This window comes from Diabrotica undecimpunctata, chromosome 8, assembly GCF_040954645.1.
Source record: "Diabrotica undecimpunctata isolate CICGRU chromosome 8, icDiaUnde3, whole genome shotgun sequence".
Classification (NCBI taxonomy): Eukaryota; Metazoa; Arthropoda; class Insecta; order Coleoptera; family Chrysomelidae; genus Diabrotica; species Diabrotica undecimpunctata.
In genome coordinates this window covers 55,315,300-55,336,624 of record NC_092810.1, presented here as the reverse complement: position 1 = coordinate 55,336,624, position 21,325 = coordinate 55,315,300, and the positions used below count along the sequence as shown (strand labels likewise).

General features: G+C 33.5%; 1 protein-coding gene across 1 annotated transcript in view; it reads right to left on the bottom strand.

Annotated features, from left to right (window-relative positions):
- Positions 1–18,129, bottom strand: part of LOC140447577 (solute carrier family 35 member C2) — a 61,743-nt gene extending 43,614 nt beyond the window's left edge. Inside the window, exon 1 of the mRNA XM_072540304.1 lies at positions 17,714–18,129. Within this exon, the coding sequence (XP_072396405.1) occupies positions 17,714–17,911 (198 nt within the window). The 5' untranslated portion in view covers positions 17,912–18,129. The remainder of the gene's footprint in view (positions 1–17,713) is intronic.
- Positions 18,130–21,325: the final 3,196 nt, after the last annotated feature.

Genomic DNA, 21,325 nt, shown 5'->3' with positions numbered 1-21,325 from the left:
AACCTGATTGTTACGGAGATGTAGCCATCCTTATATCAAATAACCTTTGTTTTGCTTAGATCAAAGTAACTAAAAACTTTAATAAATATATTGAAACATGTGCAGTTTTTATAGAACAAATCAAATTGCTAATTGTTTGCATTTATAAACCACCCAAAGTAATAGTCAATTGTAGAGATTGGGAAAAACTTTTAACTCAATTTAGTGGTAAGGTTTTTATTGGTGGGGATTTCAATGGACACCACAGTGAGTGGGGTTCCTTGAAAGATTCCGCTCAGAGCAAGTGTATAGTGAATTCTCTAGATAACAGTAATTTAGTTTTGCTAAACGACTGTAGACTGACCAAAGTAACAAGACCTAATGAACTTCCATCAATAGTGGATCTATCCCTTGTTACACCTAATCTAATTGGATACACTACATGGGATCCTGTTCCCGATACCCTGGGTTCAACTCACTTACCTATAATAATCACTATTGACTTGTGCATGGGAGTATCACCCATGCACAACAATTCCTTCCTCTAAATGGAAGTCTTCAGCAAACTGGAATATCTTTAAATGTCATATAGAAAAAACATAAGCTAAAAATATGACAGATAATATCACTTATACAAACCGCATCGGGTACATTGTGCTTTTTTTGTGGTCTTTATGTGAAGAATCCCACAACAATCTCTCACTAGCATATAGTTCTAATAACTTCAGCACTTGGTCAGTGTTCCACTCAACCATAGTTAACGAAAAATGTACAAAACAATAAACAAATAAGTCCGTGCCCCGACAAGACAGCGAGCACCATGTAAACAGTCACTGTCACTCGCACTGGAAGTCCTTTGATTTCCGTTAAAAAAACCGCCAACGAAGGGAGCGTCCGACAGCGGCAGTGGCATGAGTACTGGCAGCGCGAGCGACGTATTTACATACTCAAGCTGCCAACTTCCCTGCTTACTGCCGCGGAAGCAAGCTGCATGTAAAGGGGGTATATGAATATCAAAAATTCTTTTCGGCCAAAATCTCGAATTCTAGTCTGGTGAGATTACCAATGCAAAAATATGATCATTTCACGAAAACTTGCACACAAAAGTTATATAGAAGCATCAAATTTTGAAAACTATATTAAATACAAACAGATTCAAGCCAAAAGTAAACTTTTGTTTACAAACAAACAAAAAAATTCGTGGATTAACTTTGTGAATACTTTAAACAAAAATACTGCCATCAGTAAAATTTGGAATTTTGTTAATAAACTAGTGAATAAAAATTATCATTCAAGAGGATATCCTCTATCAAATGAACTAATAGAACAGTAAAACTTGTAAATACAATATTTTCGAGGAAATTTTTGATATGAAAGAATTTGAGGCTGCAGTCAAGTCTTCCAATTCATCGGCCCCGGGACGCGATCAAATTACTTATAACATTATATATGAATTACTTATCATAGCTAAACAAAGTCTACAACAAAGATATGTTGATCATATGAAAGAAATAGTTATCTGTTTAATTCTTAAACCTATTACAGATAGAACACTCTCCTCTTCTTACAGACCAATATCATTATTGTCTTGCATATGCAAGACATTTTAAATACTTACTGGATGTACACAGTGGACTACACTGGATGTAATATCACATTTAGTTACTGACATTCAAATAACATTTTCCAAAAACAACTATCTTGCTTGTTTGTTTTTAGACTTAAAAGGGGCATATGATTTTGTTGACTTAACCATGTAACAGAAAAAACTATATGATATAGGATTACCTCAAAATATAGCGACTAATAATGTTCATCTTTAGAATGATCGTGTTATATATATTAAAGATCATTTAAACCAACTACAGGTCCTCGAATAGCTCATACAGGTCTTCTACAAGGATCAGTTTTAAGTCAACATATTTATTTCAACATATTTTCAGCAAGTATTCATGACATTTTTGACAATTCAATCAATTAATATTCACTAGACCAGTGGGTCTTAACCTTTTCAAAGCTGGAGAACACTTGACAAATTTTAAAAAAGTCGCGGAACACCATTGTGTTATTTTATAGGAAACACTAAATAAGGGGTTTAAATGTAAATACAAATGAAAATAAAACACGTTCTTTAACTGCAAATACATGCAAAAACAAAATATTGTTATGATATTTATTTCAATGTCTATTTAATTTATAATGTCTTGTTCTTATCTTAATTCATTAAAAGGCTCAATAATTTATATCAATTTATTTAAACGAATAATACACATAATTTATTTAGGCGAGCGTAACAATAAATATCGCGGGCGCGAATCTTCTTTATTAACTGCCCTCTTCAATCAAAGTTCGGTTATTTTATAAGCAATCCTGATATTCGAGAACAGCATCGAAAGATCGCATTGTCTTGCATCGAAAGATCGAGAAGCTTAGCCGGGCTCATTCACCATAATTTTGGTTCTAGACTTCCACCGAAATTTCTACAACAAAACATAATAATTAGTCATAAAATTTAGGCCAGTATATTTATCGTAACATTGCCCCCCTCTTAAAAGATGGTTCCTCCTGGAACCTTGTCGGGACTGGAACCGGAACTGTATGCTGGTATCGGCAACTGGACCCTCTTTTACAACTTCCAGTTGTATAAAAATGACAAGGGACGGTTTTCTCTCCGCACAAGGTACTTAGCGGATTGCAACAGACTAACACCTGGACTTCGGTGTCTTTGAAGATCTCCTCCACCATATTTCGGATAACCCTCCAATCTAATTGGCGGCACTCCAACTTTGGCATGGCTAACTTTTGCACGTCGGACTCTAGTACGTGCTCTCTCAATTGAAGTAAGGCTTCCCATACATCTCGGTAGGTAGGTTGGTCACGGGCAGTGTCTTTTGTTACCAGGTAGAAAAGGTAACGTGATGCATCTTGGAGTTTCAAGGTTTTACCGGGAGCTGGCACTTGGCATTGAAGTTCTGCAACTCGACCAAACTTCCTTCGAAAGACGGATGCCAACCCTGGTGCGTCTTTGATACTGGCCGGGATGGTAAGGGCCAGCGAGTAGTCATCGGGGAGCGCGAGTAGATCTTGATTTTCTTCAGTGGTAACACCATGTCTTGCTTTACCGGTACCTCCATAGGCACCCATGAATTCCTCAAACGTGAGGTCAGACACGTCTTGGACTTGGTTTACCTCCACTTCTTCATCTACGTCGTGGTCACCTTCGAAAGACGCCAGCCGGTTATGGTGTACTATCATCGGCTTTCCCTTCGGAATCTTGCTTATTCGGTAGATGACATCGTTGATCTTCTCCATAATTAGGTATGGGCCTTCCCAAAACTGCCGCAATTTGGGAGAACAACCTTTTCGCTTCTTGGGGTTATAGAGCCAGACCTTGTCGTTCTTCTTAAAGCAACCCTTTTCGGCTTGTGTATCGTACCGTTTCTTCATTCGGTCGCTAGCGATCTGAAGGTGGGAACGGACCAACTCATGTACATCGTCCATTCTTCTTCGTAATTCGATCACATAATCTTCACCTGCTACATCTTCTCCAGGTCGACATCCAAACTCGAGATCACAAGGTAGTCGCATTTCGCGTCCGAATAGGACTTTGGCTGGTGTCTGGCCTGTTGATTCGTTAACAGCAGATCTGTAGGCCATTGTGAAGAACGGAAGGTATTGGTCCCAGTCTCGCTGATGATCGGACACCATCTTTGTCAAATACTTGCCAACTGTCCTATTCATTCGTTCTAGTCTATCACATATTCCTTGGAATAGATCGCTTTCGAAGTTCCTGCCTTGGTCACTATGGATCTCCAAAGGCACTCCAAATCGGCTGATATATTCTTGGATCAACTTATCTGCAACGGTGGCGGCCTTCTGGTCTGGAAGTGCGTAAATCTCGACCCACTTAGTGAAGTAATCCATTACTACCAGCATGTACTTGCCTCCATTTTCACTTTCTGGAAATGGCCCAGCGATGTCCAAAGCTATTCTTTCAAACGGGCTTCCAACATTATATTGTCTCATAGGAGCTCTCCTTTTTCGGTAAGGCCCGTTACTCGTGGCACAAATAGTACATTTCTTACACCAGTCTTTTACATCGTCGGAACTGTTCATCCAATAAAACCGTTCCCGAATTCGCTGAAGGGTCTTCTTTACACCAAAATGCCCTCCTGATGGACTGTCGTGTAGCTGACGAAGTACTTCGATTATTCTGCTCTTTGGGATCACCAACTGTCTTCTCTTTTCCGAACCATCACTCAATAAAAATAGTGCGTCGTTTTCGGCGAGAAACGGTTGCGTGCACGCGACAAATAGGGCGTATTCAAGCAAAACAAATGAGCAATCTTAAGCTTGGAGTTCGCACCACTACCGAACCCGAGACCAGCAGTGTTGCCAGGTACGCCAGAAAACAGGTAACCGGGTAACCGTGACAATAAATGCACGCATAGCATACGCCGACGAGATTGTCAAGAGAATTTTTCATTCTTCCCGATCTCTTGGAAGCGACACAATTTCACGTCGGTCTGCGAGATTAACGTATATTTTTCGTGGAACACCGGTTAAGAATCACTGCACTAGACATAGGATTCATACGGCTGACAAAACAAAACTGTCTGGATATGATATACCTATTGTCAAAGAATACAAATATCTTGGCATTTTGCTTGATTCGAAACTTATGGTCAAAACATGTTGAATAGACATAGATGGGATATATGCTAACCCTCAAGTTGCACTGATGTTTTACAGATCCTACATGCGATCTATTGTAGACTATAGTTGCATTATGTATGGTTCCGCCAGTAAAACACATTTGTTAACTGTAGACAGCATTCAGTTTCAATGTCTAAGAATATGCTTATGCCCATATTTATAGTCGGTACTCAAGTATCGGTCGATGCTTGAGGTCGACCTTGAGTCGTTTTTGTGTTTTATAAACGGATCTCAAGCACGAAATCGAGCTTGAGTACACAAAAATGACAGCTCGTGCTCAAGCATCGGATCGACCTGCCTTGAGCACGGGATCCTAACCTAATATATATTGTTGTTTAACATCCAGGATTAAGTCATGGCAGCTTAATATTTGATCAGAATTGATTAAGAGTTAGAATGGAAAAAGGACAAATTCCAGAATTATTAATAGGTGAATTTGTATGAATAGTGAATATGCGTGCAGCGCAGGCACTATCTACTTACTCCAGTATTAAAGCAAGGTATTTATTGATAATGGGCTAAACAAAAAAATAGGTTATTGATAGATATATATTTTTAGGTAATGATCAACAAAATAGATATAATAGTGCATATGTAAGAAATGTTGCCAAAAGGCTATTTAGAACCTGGAAAATATGGTTTCCCTGTCTGCAATGAGGCCTACAAATCAAATTAAATATATATCTTGCAATAATAAGTGATACAGCAGTACTCTGCAATATATGTTTACAGGAAAATAATGATAGTGATGTTGATTTTCTAGAAAATACTGATGTGACAGTAAATAGAAATGTTAATGATGTGGAACAAGGTTTAAATTTTAGGAGACATTTTATTCAACAATGTTATGCATGAGAATGTGAATATATTATTGAATACTTGTATTTTAATTTAAAATAAATGAGAGTTATAGGTACTATACTCAGACGAGTTAAGCAAGTATATCTTTATTGAGTTTAAGTTGTCTCCCTTCTTTTAAATAAGTGTTTATTCCTTTCAAAAAACCTTTCCTTATCAAATATAAAATTAATTACACATTTTTAAAATATTAATATTCTTTATTTAAAAATATATTTATAAACCTTCACGATAAGTAAATTTGAAAGTTACAATGTATATAACTAAAAAATGGAATAATATGAAGCTTGTTAAATAAAAAATAATATAATAATCGCTTTACAACCACCATAGTATATATTAAAAACAAATTCACCAAAAAAAGATCCACAACTAGTATTTACATTTAGAATTTTAACAGTTTTGAATATAATACATACATTAAGTACAAAATAAGAATAGTTATATATAAATGATTGTTTGAAAAATTCATAACTATAGATTACTATTAACCTTTGGAATAATTCAAACCTTTTTTTGTTGGCGAATGTTTTTTATTTTTATTTGCAATTATTATAGCCACTACTCCATTAGTAGTAGTGTTTGTTATTATTGTTACATATAGCCATAGGTAGATTTAAGATTACTTACCATTTGAAGAACATTGACATATTCTATAGGAATAACAGGTGTCATATTACAAGTATTACTTGAAATTATTATTAAATGTACAGGTAAGATTTCGCAAAATTATCATACATTACAACTCTTTATTTAGAACTGGAAAAGCAACGGAGGGAGTCAGATACTTCTGATGTTACAGTAATTAAACTTACATGTCCTCCTAGCTGGTGGACTTCCTTTTGCCCTACAATTATACTAAGTATGAATATATAGTAAATTTACCTCTTCCAAATACTTCTGTGCTGTCTAAAGGACAGTCGATGCTTACATACTTATATGTTGGGAACAGCAACTTTCACAAACTCCAGCACTACATCAGGCTTTGGCTTTTTCAAAGGGCCATCACCTGTAGCCAGCATGCTGTTGTTTCTCTGCATTTTCTACGATAAAAACTTTGCTTAAATAAATAAAAGTATTTTACCTCTGTTTCAATTTGTTTTACAATTTTCGTAGCTGTTCTGAAGTCCTTAATATATGTACCTCAGGCTGCCAGTTATATAATATGCTGTATTGTATTCCCAACCTTTCTTTTTTCATTAAGGAAGCACTGTATGTCCTTTTATGCTCGGCAGTATTATTTTCCTTTAACAGCTGGATTAAAAACACCTTTCCTTTTGTTAAATACATTGTATATTTAGTACAATTTCCGCTCATCTAAAAATCCACATAATTGAAATTTATTCCCTCGAATGCATATTTTTTATAATATATTACATACCTTAAAATAATTTATTAAAAATAAATTTTTGTTTAATATACAACATGCCTCTTCTTCAATAAAGCTAAATTTGGCGCTAAAAATATTTAAATAAAGTTTTGTGACAATGGTAATAATTGACAGAATCTTCTTTTTATTGGATGTCATTAATCAAATTTACTTAAAATCCCTAATTTTCGAGCTTGAGATCAATCTTGTATGAGAATACCCGAAGTATCGTTTATAGAACACAACACATACTTGAGCACAACTTTGACGTAAGTTCGACTTGGCGGAGCACGTGCTCAAGCACGAGCTTGAGTACCGACTATAAATACGTTCCTTAGTCTACTGCTTGCCCTGTTCTACTTACTGAAAGTAACGAAATGACTCTTCAAAATCGTCGATAAATTATGGCAATTAAACATATACTGACGCTAAGATTTTATAATAATAATCTACTTGCCAACTGTATGAGTTATCTATTAAAAACCTCTTAAATAAATATTGGCGCATAAAAAATTCTCCTCCCTTGCTGAAGCTTTCTTAGAAACTAACATGTATTCTAATATCTATGGTAGAGAATAAAGATTACAAATACTTATACATATATGTAAAGCTGATTTTCAGGTAATATTAAATAAACCAAAAGTCATTATACCTAAGTTCACAGAATCTCCACAAATAAACTATGTCTTACTTAAATCCATATTGAGTGACTATATTGATGACGTAATAATGTATACCGATGGTTCCAAAATTAAAGAGAATGGCGCCACAGGTTGTGCAGTTTATACTCCACATAAAAGTGAATCTTTGAAAACTAAACTTCCATCACATTGTTCAATGTGTACTGCTGAAGTGATAGCAATTGAAAAAGCATTAGACTGGATAGATTTACACAAATTAAGTAAAGCAGTTATATTATCAGATTCATTACCAGTCATTAAATGATTAAACTCAAGTATGACTCAACATAAAAAAATAGTATTCTTTATGCTATTAAGTGAAAATAATATACTTATATAGTAAGATATTACTGTTATTTGGGTAAAAAGTCACACTGGCATTAAGGGAATCACGGCGCATACCCAGCTCACTTGGCTAAGATAAATATTATCCCTTCTGATAAATTCATCCATGATGAACTCTTTTTTCGATAACGAACATCAGCATAAATGGACATGGATCAGCCCACATGGCAGTGTCAAAAATGAAATAGATTATATCATAACAAACACAAAAGAAATAATCAAAGACATCGAAGTACTCAAGAAATTTTTAATAGGAAGCGACCACAGATTAATCCAAGCTAAGAAGATATTAAATAAATATATCTACCTGTTAATCCGAAAAGATGTAAGAGAAAACAATACAAGAGAAATAACTAAAATATTTCAAGAAAACAAAAGTTTAAAGTTTTGAGGCGAAATACAAACGACATAGGCTACAAAAATATGTACAAAATAAAAAACAAAGATGCAAACATTACATGAATAGAACCAAAATCCTTGAGGTTGTTGAATCCTTTCATTATAGAGCACCAACGAAAGGCAAGATCAGCCCCTGCCCAAAATCTCAAACCAAGGATCAGAATTAATGCCAGAAATAACTCCATACGAAATCAAAACGGCACTTTTGAAACACTTTCAGAAATGAAACATAACAAAATTCTCTGACAATGACAGAGTAGTGATTGAGGCAATCAAACTTTGACCAAGCTTTTCACCGAATGCATTTACCAAGGAAAAACTCCTTCTCAATGGAACAAAGCAGTCATTGTTTTATTACACAAGCAAGCAAGCAAGACATAACAAATCTAAAAAACTACCATCCTATCAGTTTGCTTTTACACATATATAAAGTTTTCACAAAAATTATCAAAAAAAGACTGGATGCAAAGTAGTGATGTAACAAATGTCATTTTTTGAACATTCGCGAATGCGAATGCAAATATGTGCCACCGACATTCAGTTTTTTTTATTTGGCAATTTTAATTGTCTCAGGCACTGCTGGCAGACTCATTTGCGGGAGCAGTTTAGTTAGATAAGTTCAGATAAATTTAATAATTCAACAATTTTCAGAACAATTATACAAATCATGTACTGTATTACATTACAGTGTAGTGTACATTATATGTATTTTGTTCTGAAAATTGCTGAATTACTAAATTTATCTGAACTTATCTAACTGAAGTCGAACTGTTTATGTTTGTTTGTTTAAACTCTTTACATAAAAACACATAGACTATTTTTAGTTTGTAGTTAAATAATTCTTAGCTTTTTCAAGATGATTCTCTAAAATTAAAAACTTCAGAATAAGTTTCAGAGAATAATTTGTTTTTGTTTGTTTACATTGCATCATTTATTTTTTGTCTTCTAATTTTATAGTTTTCTAAGCTAAAGGTAAGCTCTAAGTATTCTTTCTAAAATAAAGTGAGTTTTCTTAATAAAAAAACTGAGAAGTGAATGGATTTTTATTAACCTAATCTTCAAATTATTTTTTTCTTATATTCATATTCGCAAAACATTCGCACAAATTTTGCGAATGCGAATATGCAAAAATATGTGAACATTCGTTACATCACTAATGCAAAGTAAGACTTCTATTAGCCTAGAAAACAAGCTGGATTTAGATCAGGATACAGCACTAACGACCACTTACTAGTGATAAAGAACCTGATAGAGAAGTCTGCAGAATACAACAATCCATTGGCACTGATATTCGTGGACTACAAAAAAGCATTTGATATGATAGGCCATCAGAAAATATTAAAAGCATTGACAGAACGCTGAATATACCATCCCTACACTATTTTAACATAATCAAATATATCTACCAAAATGTCACAGCTAGCATAAGGTTATCTGAACAAGAAACAAATAAATTATGTATACAGCGAGAAGTACAGCAAGGAGGAGACACCATCTCTCCAAAGATATTCACAACACTTTTAGAATATACTTGTAAGAAGGCACATCTGAACGAGCGAAATGGAGAGAATTGCAGATGACATCCTCCTTATAGCTGATCATATGGATGATGTAATAATGTCTGAAAAATTATAGCACGCTTCCTTGGAGGTGGGTCTAAAGATTAATATGAACAAGACATAAATAATGACTAATCTGGCGCTAAATTGAAATATTGCTGTTGTAGGAAGGGATATTGTGCAGACTGCATTGTATAAGTACTTAGGACATGAAGTATGTATTTAAATCAGACCTACCCAGTGGCGGCGCCTGGTTTAAAGTATTGGGGGTGTACACATATTATATATACCATATAAAAATAGATAACACCATAGGCCTCCGCTTCAGCCCTATTTCCGTAAGCAAAAGTTTTTTGAGTGTCGTCAAATTGTAAAAATCAAAGGATCTTATTAAGAAACTACAATAAATATTGTATTTTATTAAACTTAAAATTATAATTTAGTTTTTAAATGTTACAAGCAAGTTTTGTATTGAAAATCAAGTCGCCTGTCATTTTTTGAAATAAATTCTTCAATAACCAATTCATTAAAATTTGGAATTTCTTGAATCATTTTTTTTTTCAATTGATAACATGGCGAGTGCAGTTAGTCGATCCTGGCCCACAGTACTTCTAAGGAAAGTTTTGATACGTTTCAATGTAGAGAAACATCGTTCTGCTTCTGCTGTTGTCATTGGCATCGTAACAAGTACTTGAAGAATTAAATTAATTTCAGAAAAATCTTCTTGCAAATTATTTTCAATCAAAAATTTAAGTACGTGAACTGCTCCGGAAAGTTCTTTAAAATCGGATCTTCTATAAACAATTTCCAATTCAGTCCTTAATTTGTTTTTATTTAAAAAGGGATAATTGTTAATTGCTGATTCCAATGTCAATGTAGGAAAATATAAGCTGTATATTTCAAAATTGTCCACTGAAAATAATTTTGCTATTTCCAAATGTCCTGTAAACAAAAACCTTCTTTTAATTTCAGATAGTATATATCGCAAAACTTCCTTAGCTTGAATAATTGTGGAGACATAAGAATTTCTGTCATCTTTCTTCCGTCTCTTCCTGGATTGACTATCGTCAATGTCTGTTAACTCGGTTTCTCTTATAGTGTGAATATTGTCTCTTTCTTTTTGTATATTTTCTTCAAATGTAGTCAGGCATCGTTTTACGATTACGGAATCAGTAGCAGTTTTTTGTATTTGTGAATATAGTATGTCAATGTGGGGCATAACACGATGAAAAACTTTCAACCAAAATACAAATTTATTATCATTCAATAACCTTAAAAGTGCACCTGCTTTTGTTATGGTACCAGATTGCCTGGATGTGGATTGTATTCTTTCCATGCACTCTATTAGGGCTTCTCTATTTTCATACACCATGTTCACCGTTCTAATTTTGAAATTCCATCTTGTAGCAGATGCTGACGGAACCCTATTTCCCACAACTTCATCTAATATGGCAACTCTCTGAGGTGAATTTGAAAAAAAAATAGTAATGTCGGTCAAATCAGCAAAAAATATGCGTACATTAGTATTTATGCTTGTTGCCTGAGACATTAACAAATTTAACTGATGCACATAACAATGTATACAGGGTGGTCCTTAAGTAATTGTACAAAAAGAAACAGTAGATTCTACACTTTAAAATATTATGATTTAAGCCAAATTGCTTTAATAAAATGTTGATATTAAGAAAGATACAGGGTGTTAAAATGCAAAATTAAAATTTTATTTTTCGCTATAACTTTTATGTTTGTAAACATTTATGTATAAAAATTTACAACTGGATACTTTTAAATATAAAAAATTATAATTTGATGCAGACTTTGATGTAACTGATAGAGAGCGCCACTTATGCCACATATGTGGTATAAATTTGAACTTAACTTTTTTGCTCTTTAAGTTACTTGTATTTGGGATAAAAAATATTAAAGATACATTATTTTAACAAAAAAAAAAGGTATACTTGTTAATAACTTCAAAACTCAACAGTTTTCGAGATAATCGCATTTTAAAAATCAGCTGCATAATTCTGATCTAAGGCAATTACTCCAGGCAACGAAGAAAAAATAGATAAAACCATTAATACTTCTGAATTTTGGTATAAAATAACTTTAACCAAAGTTAATAGTTAACGAAATATTAAATAAAATAAATATATCAGCAGGATAATTAATAATAGGATTTGACAAAATAACAGAATAATAGGATTTTACATCAAACATTTTACGTTTTATGTTAAATTAAAGTCATAATCAAAACATTTTGTTTACAAACCCAATTAAGAAATAGTTAAACTATATAACATAACTTTTTTTCAAAGTAAGTGTTCGATATCTCCACCATTGTCTTTAATTTATTTGTCAATATATTCCATAAAAGATCGTCTCATATTAAATAGCATCATTGGTTCTAAAGAAACTGCTGCAGTATTTATTTTTTTCCATAGTTGGTTGCGAATGTTTATGACACACGTTGTTTTAATGCGCCCCATACACCAAAATCAAGCGGATTAAATTCGGGGCTACGTGGTGGCTATATTGTATAATGGATGAATATATCGATGACATTACTTATTTATATGATTACGTTACAGCTTACGAGTAACTATAATTACATCTCGAACAAATGGACTATTATTATTTACTAACGAACTAATATTATGCTGAACTAAATTGCCGGTGTGTTTACTATATTTATAACAATATAGGTTATTAGGACAAAGATGATGTTTTTGTAAAAATGCTGAGTCTTTCAGGTTAGATTTGTAGCAAAAGTATTATGAAACAGGACACATATGTATTATTCAATACCTGCGCTCTAGTTTCTACTTGTCCTAATAAAAATGGGTAAACAATTTACGTCATGAACAATAGGTATTCTTTTCGGATTTTTTATGAATTAAATAATTATATCAATATCTCACCACATTGCCAAGGAATATGACTAGCTAGTTCTAACTGCCTTCTCTCTAGAATGTGATGGTGTACCATCTTGCATAAACCACATATTTTGGATTTTTAGCATTTTACAGTAGAAAAAAAGTAATACAACGCCATTATAGAAACTTAAGAAGCGATAGCAAAGGGAAATTGTAAACATGATGACGGCCAACGTCTGAATACGGACATGGCACCTAAAGAAGATGAAATATCTTTTCTTTAATAAGACATAAGACAGAGAAAGATCATAGAAGCCAAACAGAAAGAACTGGAGAAAAAATGCCAAGAAATCGAAATTCTCCAAAGTAAATACGACGACTTCAACGGGCATAAGAAGGTAAGAGAAATTACAGGTAAATGTAAAAACAGAAGAATAAGTAAACTTGTTAATGACAATGGAGAGATAATCGTGGACAAAGAGAGTATCAATGATACCTGGAAAAATTACATAAGAAATTTATTTTTTGATGAGAGTGAGAACCAGCCCCCAATACCTACGGAAACAGGACCACCTATACTAGTGGCAGAAATAAGAGCAGCCATAATATCACTAAAAGAAGGTAGAGCTCCAGGACCAGACGGAGTACAATCTGAATTTCTTAAACTTCTTGATGATGAATCTTTAAGAGTACTATGTAAAATCTTCAATAATATCTATGACACAGGCAATATCCCAAAAGATTGGCTACTTTCAGAATTTATTACCTTACCAAAGAAACAGGAAGCAAAAAAGTGCGGAGAATATAGGCTAATAAGTCTAATGAGCCATACATTAAAACTTTTTCTTAAAATTATACATCGTAGAATATACAAGCTATGCGAAGAGAGAATACAAGACACACAGTTTGTATTCATGAAGGGCGTAGGTACAAGAGATGCACTGTTTAGTCTACAAGTATTATTTCAAAGATGCAGAGATATGACTTGCGATATTTACACCTGCTTTGTGGACTACCAAAAAGCATTTGATACAGTTCAACACCAAAAAATGATGGATATTCTAACAAAAGCCCAAATGGATGATAAAGATCGGCGTATAATACAAAATTTATACTGGAACCAATCAGCCACAATAAGAACGAATTTTGGAGGTGAACCAACGGAAATGATCCAGATTCTACGAGGCGTTAGACAAGGTTGTATACTTTCACCTATATTATTTAATCTATATTCAGAGGAAATATTTAGTGAAGCCTTGGAAAAATGCGAACATGGAATACTTCTAAATGGAGAACGCCTAAACAACATCCGTTATGCAGACGACACCGTTATTTTTGCAGACAGTTTGAACAGTTTACAGCAACTGATAAACAAAGTAAATGAAGTAAGTGAAAGATTTAGACTTCAAGTAAATATAACAAAAACTAAATTTATGATCATCAGCAAAAATAAAGTTAGAGACGCTCAACTACTTATCAATAATACACCAGTGGGCCGAGTAAAACAGTATAACTATCTTGGAACAACAGTAAATGAACAATGGGATCACTCACAGGAAATAAAATGTAGAATAGAGAAGGCTAGGAGTGCATTCAATAACATGGCCAAACTCTTTAAAAGCCACAATCTTAATCTGGAGATAAAAGTAAGGCTCCTACGATGTTATATCTTCTCAATATTGTATTACGGAGTTGAATCCTGGACACTAACTGAAGCAATGGAGAAAAAACTTGAAGCCTTCGAGATGTGGCTATACAGGCGAATTCTAAGGATATCATGGACAGACAAGATAACCAACGAGACCGTATTACGAAGAGTGGGCAAAGAAAGAGAGGTGATGTATACTATTAAAAGGAGAAAGTTGGAATATCTCGGACATATAATGAGAAACAGCACTAAATACAGATTACTGAAGGTAATCCTACAGGGTAAAGTATTCGGAAAGCGAGGAATTGGGAGAAGGAGAATATCATGGTTGAAGAACCTGAGGAAATGGTTCTCCACAACAACAACGAATCTATTTAAAGCATCAGTCAATAAAATAATTATAGCCAGAATGATTGCCAATATTCGGAACGAATAGGCACTGAAAGAAGAAGAATAAGACATTTAGTACCCATCACAAAGCATTTTGTGATGTTACATTATCATCTTTGAGTTGTTTTAATAAGAATAAACTATGAATTACGCTTATCTACAGGTATTCAGTGCTTTACCACACAAATATCAAACTAAGAATTATTGTGCAGCTGACTTATAAAATGCATTTATCTCGAAAACGGTTGAATTTTCAGGTTATTAACAAGTATACCTTTTCTTTGTAAAAATAATGTATCTTTAATATTTTTTAACACAAATAGAGCTAACTTAAAAGCAAAAAAGTTAAGCGCAAACTTATGCCACACATGTGGCATATGTGGCGCCCTCTATTAGTTACATTAAAGTAAGTATAAAATTATAATTTATCCTATTCAAAAGCATCCAACTGTATATTTTTGTCCAAAAATATTCACAAACGTAAAAGTTATAGCGAAAAATAAAATTTTAAATTTTCACTGTAACACCCTGTATCTTTTTTAATATCAACATTTTATTAAAGCAAGTTGGACTAAAACGTAATATTTTAAAGTGCAGAATCTACAGTTTCTGTTTGTACAATTACTTAAGGACCACCCTGTATAATTGGTATATCTAAATTTATCCTGAATGAGTTTTTGCACACCCCCATGAACGCCACTGATAACACTTGCTCCGTCATAGCTTTGAGAAATTAACTTATCGGAACTTGATAAAACACAACTTAAACATTCTTCTATGCAGCCAGCTAAGGAAACAGCATCGTGGTTATTTGGTTTTAAAAAAGTCCAAAATCTTTCAACAGGGGTCTCGTTTTGTAAAGTGTAACGATAAACTATAAACATTTGAAAAATATTTGAAATGTCACTCGTTTCATCACTCACAATGGAAACAAATTTTGAAGCAGCAATTTGACACACTGTGAAGTGACATACTGAAAGCATACAATCGAGTAAATCATTTTGAATGTCTTTTGATGTTCCTTTAAACACAGTAGCTTGCTGCAAATGGTCTTTGAGAGCTAAATCCAATTCAGCGGAAAAATTTATGAGACCTCTAAATATACCAGGGTTTATTGAATCCTTTCTTTCATCATGGTCGCGAAGAGCAAGTTCAAAAGCACCACAAAATTTTACACAGTTTATAATTTTTGATAAGATGTACCTATTATTTTTTATTTGTTCATTATGTTTTGCAATATTTAATCGGTATGCACTCTTTAGTTGTTGCCGAATATCTTGTTTACCTAATAAATTGAAACCTAATTTAGCAGATATAAGTGACTTTGAATGTTGATGCTTTTTAATTTTTTCGGATAAATGAACTAAGTCTTTAATGCCATATTTTGTCCATTCTGATTCCTCATCTCCAAATAGCAAACACGAAAAACAGTAAAGAGTATTGATAGTAGCACACCCACACAACCAGTCAGTTTTTTCATAAATCTCAATTTTAAATGATCGTTTATAATCCCGACTTTTGCATTTTGTTACCTTCAAAATTAACAAATTTGGTTTAGGACGACCGGCACTTTTAATTTTTCTTCTAAAGCTAGTGAAGAAAATTTAATTGATTTTAAATAATCCACGCTAACATTCACGCTCTCCATTCTTAAATTGTTTGAAACTTTATAAGCAACACTAACACCGCAAAATTTAAATGTGTATTTGCTGTCCGTACAAGTTACAATGACAATAGGATTTAGGATCACCGATCACAATTGATTTGTGCACACCAGGCCAGCTACAACGCGTGGCTATTGCAGGGAAGTGGGAAGTGCGGTCAGTGGTATTGGGCCAATGAAAATTAATTTTTAGCTGAGCAGTGCTCTGGAGATTGTGTCTCATGTCTCGAACCCGTGAAGTTTCCGCATATCTAAATAGAATAAAAATAACTAAATGTTACCTATTACTTATAAGCTGCTCGGATCTGTAATTTCTGATATCAGTTACGGTTAATTAGTTGATTAAAAATATTAATTATAGAATAATAAATTTTAAATATTTATATAAATGTTTGTATGAACATAATTGTGGGAGTGCACATGCAAATGTGTACTTATGAAGGAACCGCCACTGGACCTACCTATAAGCCTCAAAAAGAAAATCTTTGACCAATGGGTGTTATCTGTACTCACTTATGGAGCTGAAACATTAACACTCACAAAAAAGGTAGTGAATAAGATTCACGAGACTCAGAGGGCTATGGAGCGCAAGATGGGTGTCTCTATGAGAGACTGAATCAAAAACAAAGAAATATATTGTAGAACAAATAGAACAGACGCCATTGAAATAATTGTGTCGCTAAAATGAAATTGGGCACGATATGTCACCAGATTATCAGACAACTGATGGATAAAACGTATTGTCGAGTGGAGACCAAGACAAGAAGCAGAGGGAGCCCACTAACCAGATGGACTGACGACCTGAAGCGTGTTAGTAATAACTGGATGCAAGCTGCACAAGATAAAGACAGATGGAAAGAGTTGAGGGAGATCTATGTCCCGCAGTGGATGCATACAGGTTGATGATGATGGGGTATGCTCATGCGATAATACATCACAATGAGACATCAACCATATTCTCTTCAAGTGTGATAAACATAAGTATGAAACAGATCAGCTGTATTCAAAAATATCAGTTCTTTACATTCAAACTCCCATAAACATCACCCATTTACTTTCCTTATGACAATAGAGAAATATATGAACTAATATGAAACTATATTTTTAAAGTTGGATATAATAATTAAAAACTCGTATATTACAATTCTGTGGTTAAAGGAGACCAAGCCAACTTTCCAAACACACACACATTTAACACGCTAAATAGAGAGTAATATAATCATAAATTTCTTACCTTGTACAGCCAGTTCTGATAAAAAGTTAGAGTAACAGAAGGAATGTAATAAAGTCCAATTAGGAACCCTGTAAAAAGGGATGACCAAAGACATGTTGGAGAACAGATTTTTCGTTTCATTGGTTCCAAATCAACTGTTTCCGGCTCATCCGTGTTATCTACCACTCTATATTTTGGTTTTTTATCGGTTTTGAACATATTGTAAGAAGTGTTGTTATCTTATCGATGTTGTGGATATTTGGTTCTGACCATTTTTGCGTTCTACGATGTGGATAGTGCACTTTATTTATTATTCTTATCAAAGCAGTTTTTCCTATAATTAGTGCATTTGTAGTTTAATTTGTTTATTAGAAATAATATGTACATGTCATATTTTCTTCGAATTGGTTTGTTGTTTCTGCCAGTGCCAACGTCAATGTCATACACATGGCTGCACATGTTTGACAATATTGTCAAAATTATTGTAATCTATAAAAATATTTTCCTGAAAACAAAGACTGTATAATAAAACATGATTAATATCATTTTTAATCAAAATTTTAAGTTGATAAGTCGATTTGAATAACGAATTAGAAGATTATGTTTTAACCAATGACGTATGTTTTAACCTCCTGTAGGATATGCAACTTAACATACGGAGTATTTAAACAGTAGGTATGGAGTATTTTTAAGTATCCTACTGTCCGACGACGATATTATTTATTAAACATAATTCTGGAAGCTCTAGTCAAAGAATATATGCATAATTTAATTCTATTTGTAAATATGTATGAGCGAACCGTATGATTGTTATATATGTATATGTTTTCTCTAGCACTTTGGTAGAGGTGAAATTTTTTTTAAATCAACACAACGCTGTGTTATGTTCCAAGAATTTCTCTTTAAATTGTTTCATGATGAAGAATGACTATATACATGATATTCCTGTACAAAATCTTTCAGGGTTGCTCTCAGATATTTCTTCTCATTCTTCTAGGAAAATCTGAAACTATATCATCAAAATAGGCCTAGAGGCCTATACTATAAAATGAGCTGTCCACATGCCTGAAGAGAAAGGTGTTTGATCAATGCGTCCTCCCAGTGTTGACATACGGAGCAGAAACACTTACTTAAGCGAGACAAAAGAAACAATGAAGAGGTCAGGAGAAGAACCAAGGTGACTAACGTCATCGAAAGGATAGCCAGAGTAAAATGGAAATTGGCAGGACACATAACTAGAATGACGAATGGGCGATGGACAAATACTTTATTGGAATGGAGACCAAGGGAAGACAAGAGAGGAGTCCGTCGACCACCTACACGATGGGCTGGCGATTTAAGAAGACAAAATAAAAACTGGATGAGAGTGGCGAAAGATAGACAGGGTTGGAAACACGAGGAAGAGGCCTATGTTCGACAGTTGACTTTTGAGACTGGATGATCATGATGGGAGGCCTATATACATCTTAAAAACAAAGGCCACCAATAGGGATTATTTGTTGAAACGAAGCTTCTATACTGGCGTATGACTTTTTTCTCTATAGTAAAAATGCTAAGGCTATCGTCACGGAACTAGCGCCACGAGAAGGCGTCACGAGATGGCGATTCTTTACATCGATTCACTACATTCGATTAAATCGTTTCTAGTCATCATATATTTTAAGCAGATTTAGATTAAAACCTACATGAAAAATAACTAACAAAATACAGACATTAAATGAGAAGTAAAAATTAAAAGAATATCTGTCAATAAAAGATTCGATTCGTAACGATTGTTAACATTTAAAAGTTATAAATGTCATCCAATTAATAACAATATTGAATCATCTTTTGTTATTGTTTATTGTTATTGCGATTGTTATGACACTTCTCGTTTTAAACTAATTTCATATAAATACAATTATTATTTTTGAACATCTTATTTAGTTTATATAATAATTACAGTTACTATCAAATGATATTTACCTATTTATATTTTATTATTAATTTAACATTTCGTCTAAATTTGAAAGATCTGTCAAAAGTAAACAACGTATGCTTTGTTAATACGTTCGCAAGTGGCGTTAGGAGCAATTAAGCTTAGCGTAAGCCTACCATACCGTCTACTGTACCATATTTTTTAAATGCTTGATGTGGGGTTCCCAAACAATCTGAAACTTTAACCATTTATAAATCTAGAAGCAAAGTAACTTTTTAGTACACAAAATGAAAAAAAAAATAAAAGTTTTATTGTGAAACTGTCTTCTTGTGGCTTCTCATTTTTTTTTATTTATTTAAATCCGCAATTCAACCAAGTAGCATAGTTAGGAAATACAATTAATGCCACCAATAGTTAAACAAATATATTCAATCATAACACTCACATATTTTCTGACTTTTTATTTCTTACTAACCTTTTTATGCAGTTTTTTTGGTTTCTATTCAGTAAGCAACCACCAGTAACTAACATTTACAATTTTTTGACTTTAAGACACAATTTAAATATAACTCCACAATATTATGTACAAACTAAATTTGCAAAACTAAGTAAAGAAAGTTTATAATGATCTGGTGGCTCATTGGTAATAGCTTTAACGTACTAAGTTTAAAATCTTGGGGATCTGTCCTAGATAGGAATTTTTAATAAAAGAAATCTCCTTCTTTGTTGCATCGGTATTTATTCAAGGTACCGGAATCGTTCAGTTATAATAAATGATTCTTGTAAAAACTGTGACGCCGACTTTAATAACAAGGCATTTAATTAACATACACTACAGATTAACCTTAGACAGAGAATGACAATAATCTGGAATATTCTCAACAACAAACATACCTACTATTTGTCAAAAAATTTCTCAGACAGGTCGATTTTTATTTTCAACTAGCTGACTCGGCGAACTTCGTACTGCCTTAGAATTAAATAATGTGTCTAAAACAAAATTAACAGAAAATAGAACCAAAAAAAACACTTAAACATAATACCGAAAGGGTGACAATACTGGTCCCTAAGGCACTCCAGTTTCAATCGTTCCGACTTCAGACAGCATGTGTCCTATCTTAACCCTGAACTTTTTATTGACTAGGTACGATGATAGAAAGCATGTCATTGCATTGCTATATCCAAGTTGGCGCATTTTGTGTATAAGCTGTTTGTGCCAAACTTTGTCAAAAGCCTTTCTGACATCTAGAAATACAGTTGCAGTGTATTTCTTCTAGTTAAATACCTCTGTGATGCATTCGGTCAACCTTAGAACTTGTAGCTTGCTGGAGTGTTTAGTTCTGAAACCAAACTGTGCTTCTAGTATCATAACTATTGTTTTAGATTCTTCTTTTAACGTAGCTAATATTACCCTCTCTACAATCTTGCTTATTGATGATAGTAAGCTAATTAGTCTGCAGTTTTGAGCAAATATTCTCATTTTTTCTGCTTTCCGAAACATGATCACTTGTGCTTCTTTCCATTTCTTAGGAAATCTTCTTAGTCAGAGCATCGCATTTATGATTTTGGTGATGTATATGATCGCTTTTCTGAGTAGATGTTTTAGTGCCCAGCTCGTGACCCCATCTGGCCCCGGAGCTCTTTTTCGATTTTAGGAATTAAATTACTCTTCAGATGGGAGCTTCCAATGAAACACCAACCAAAAGTCATAAAAA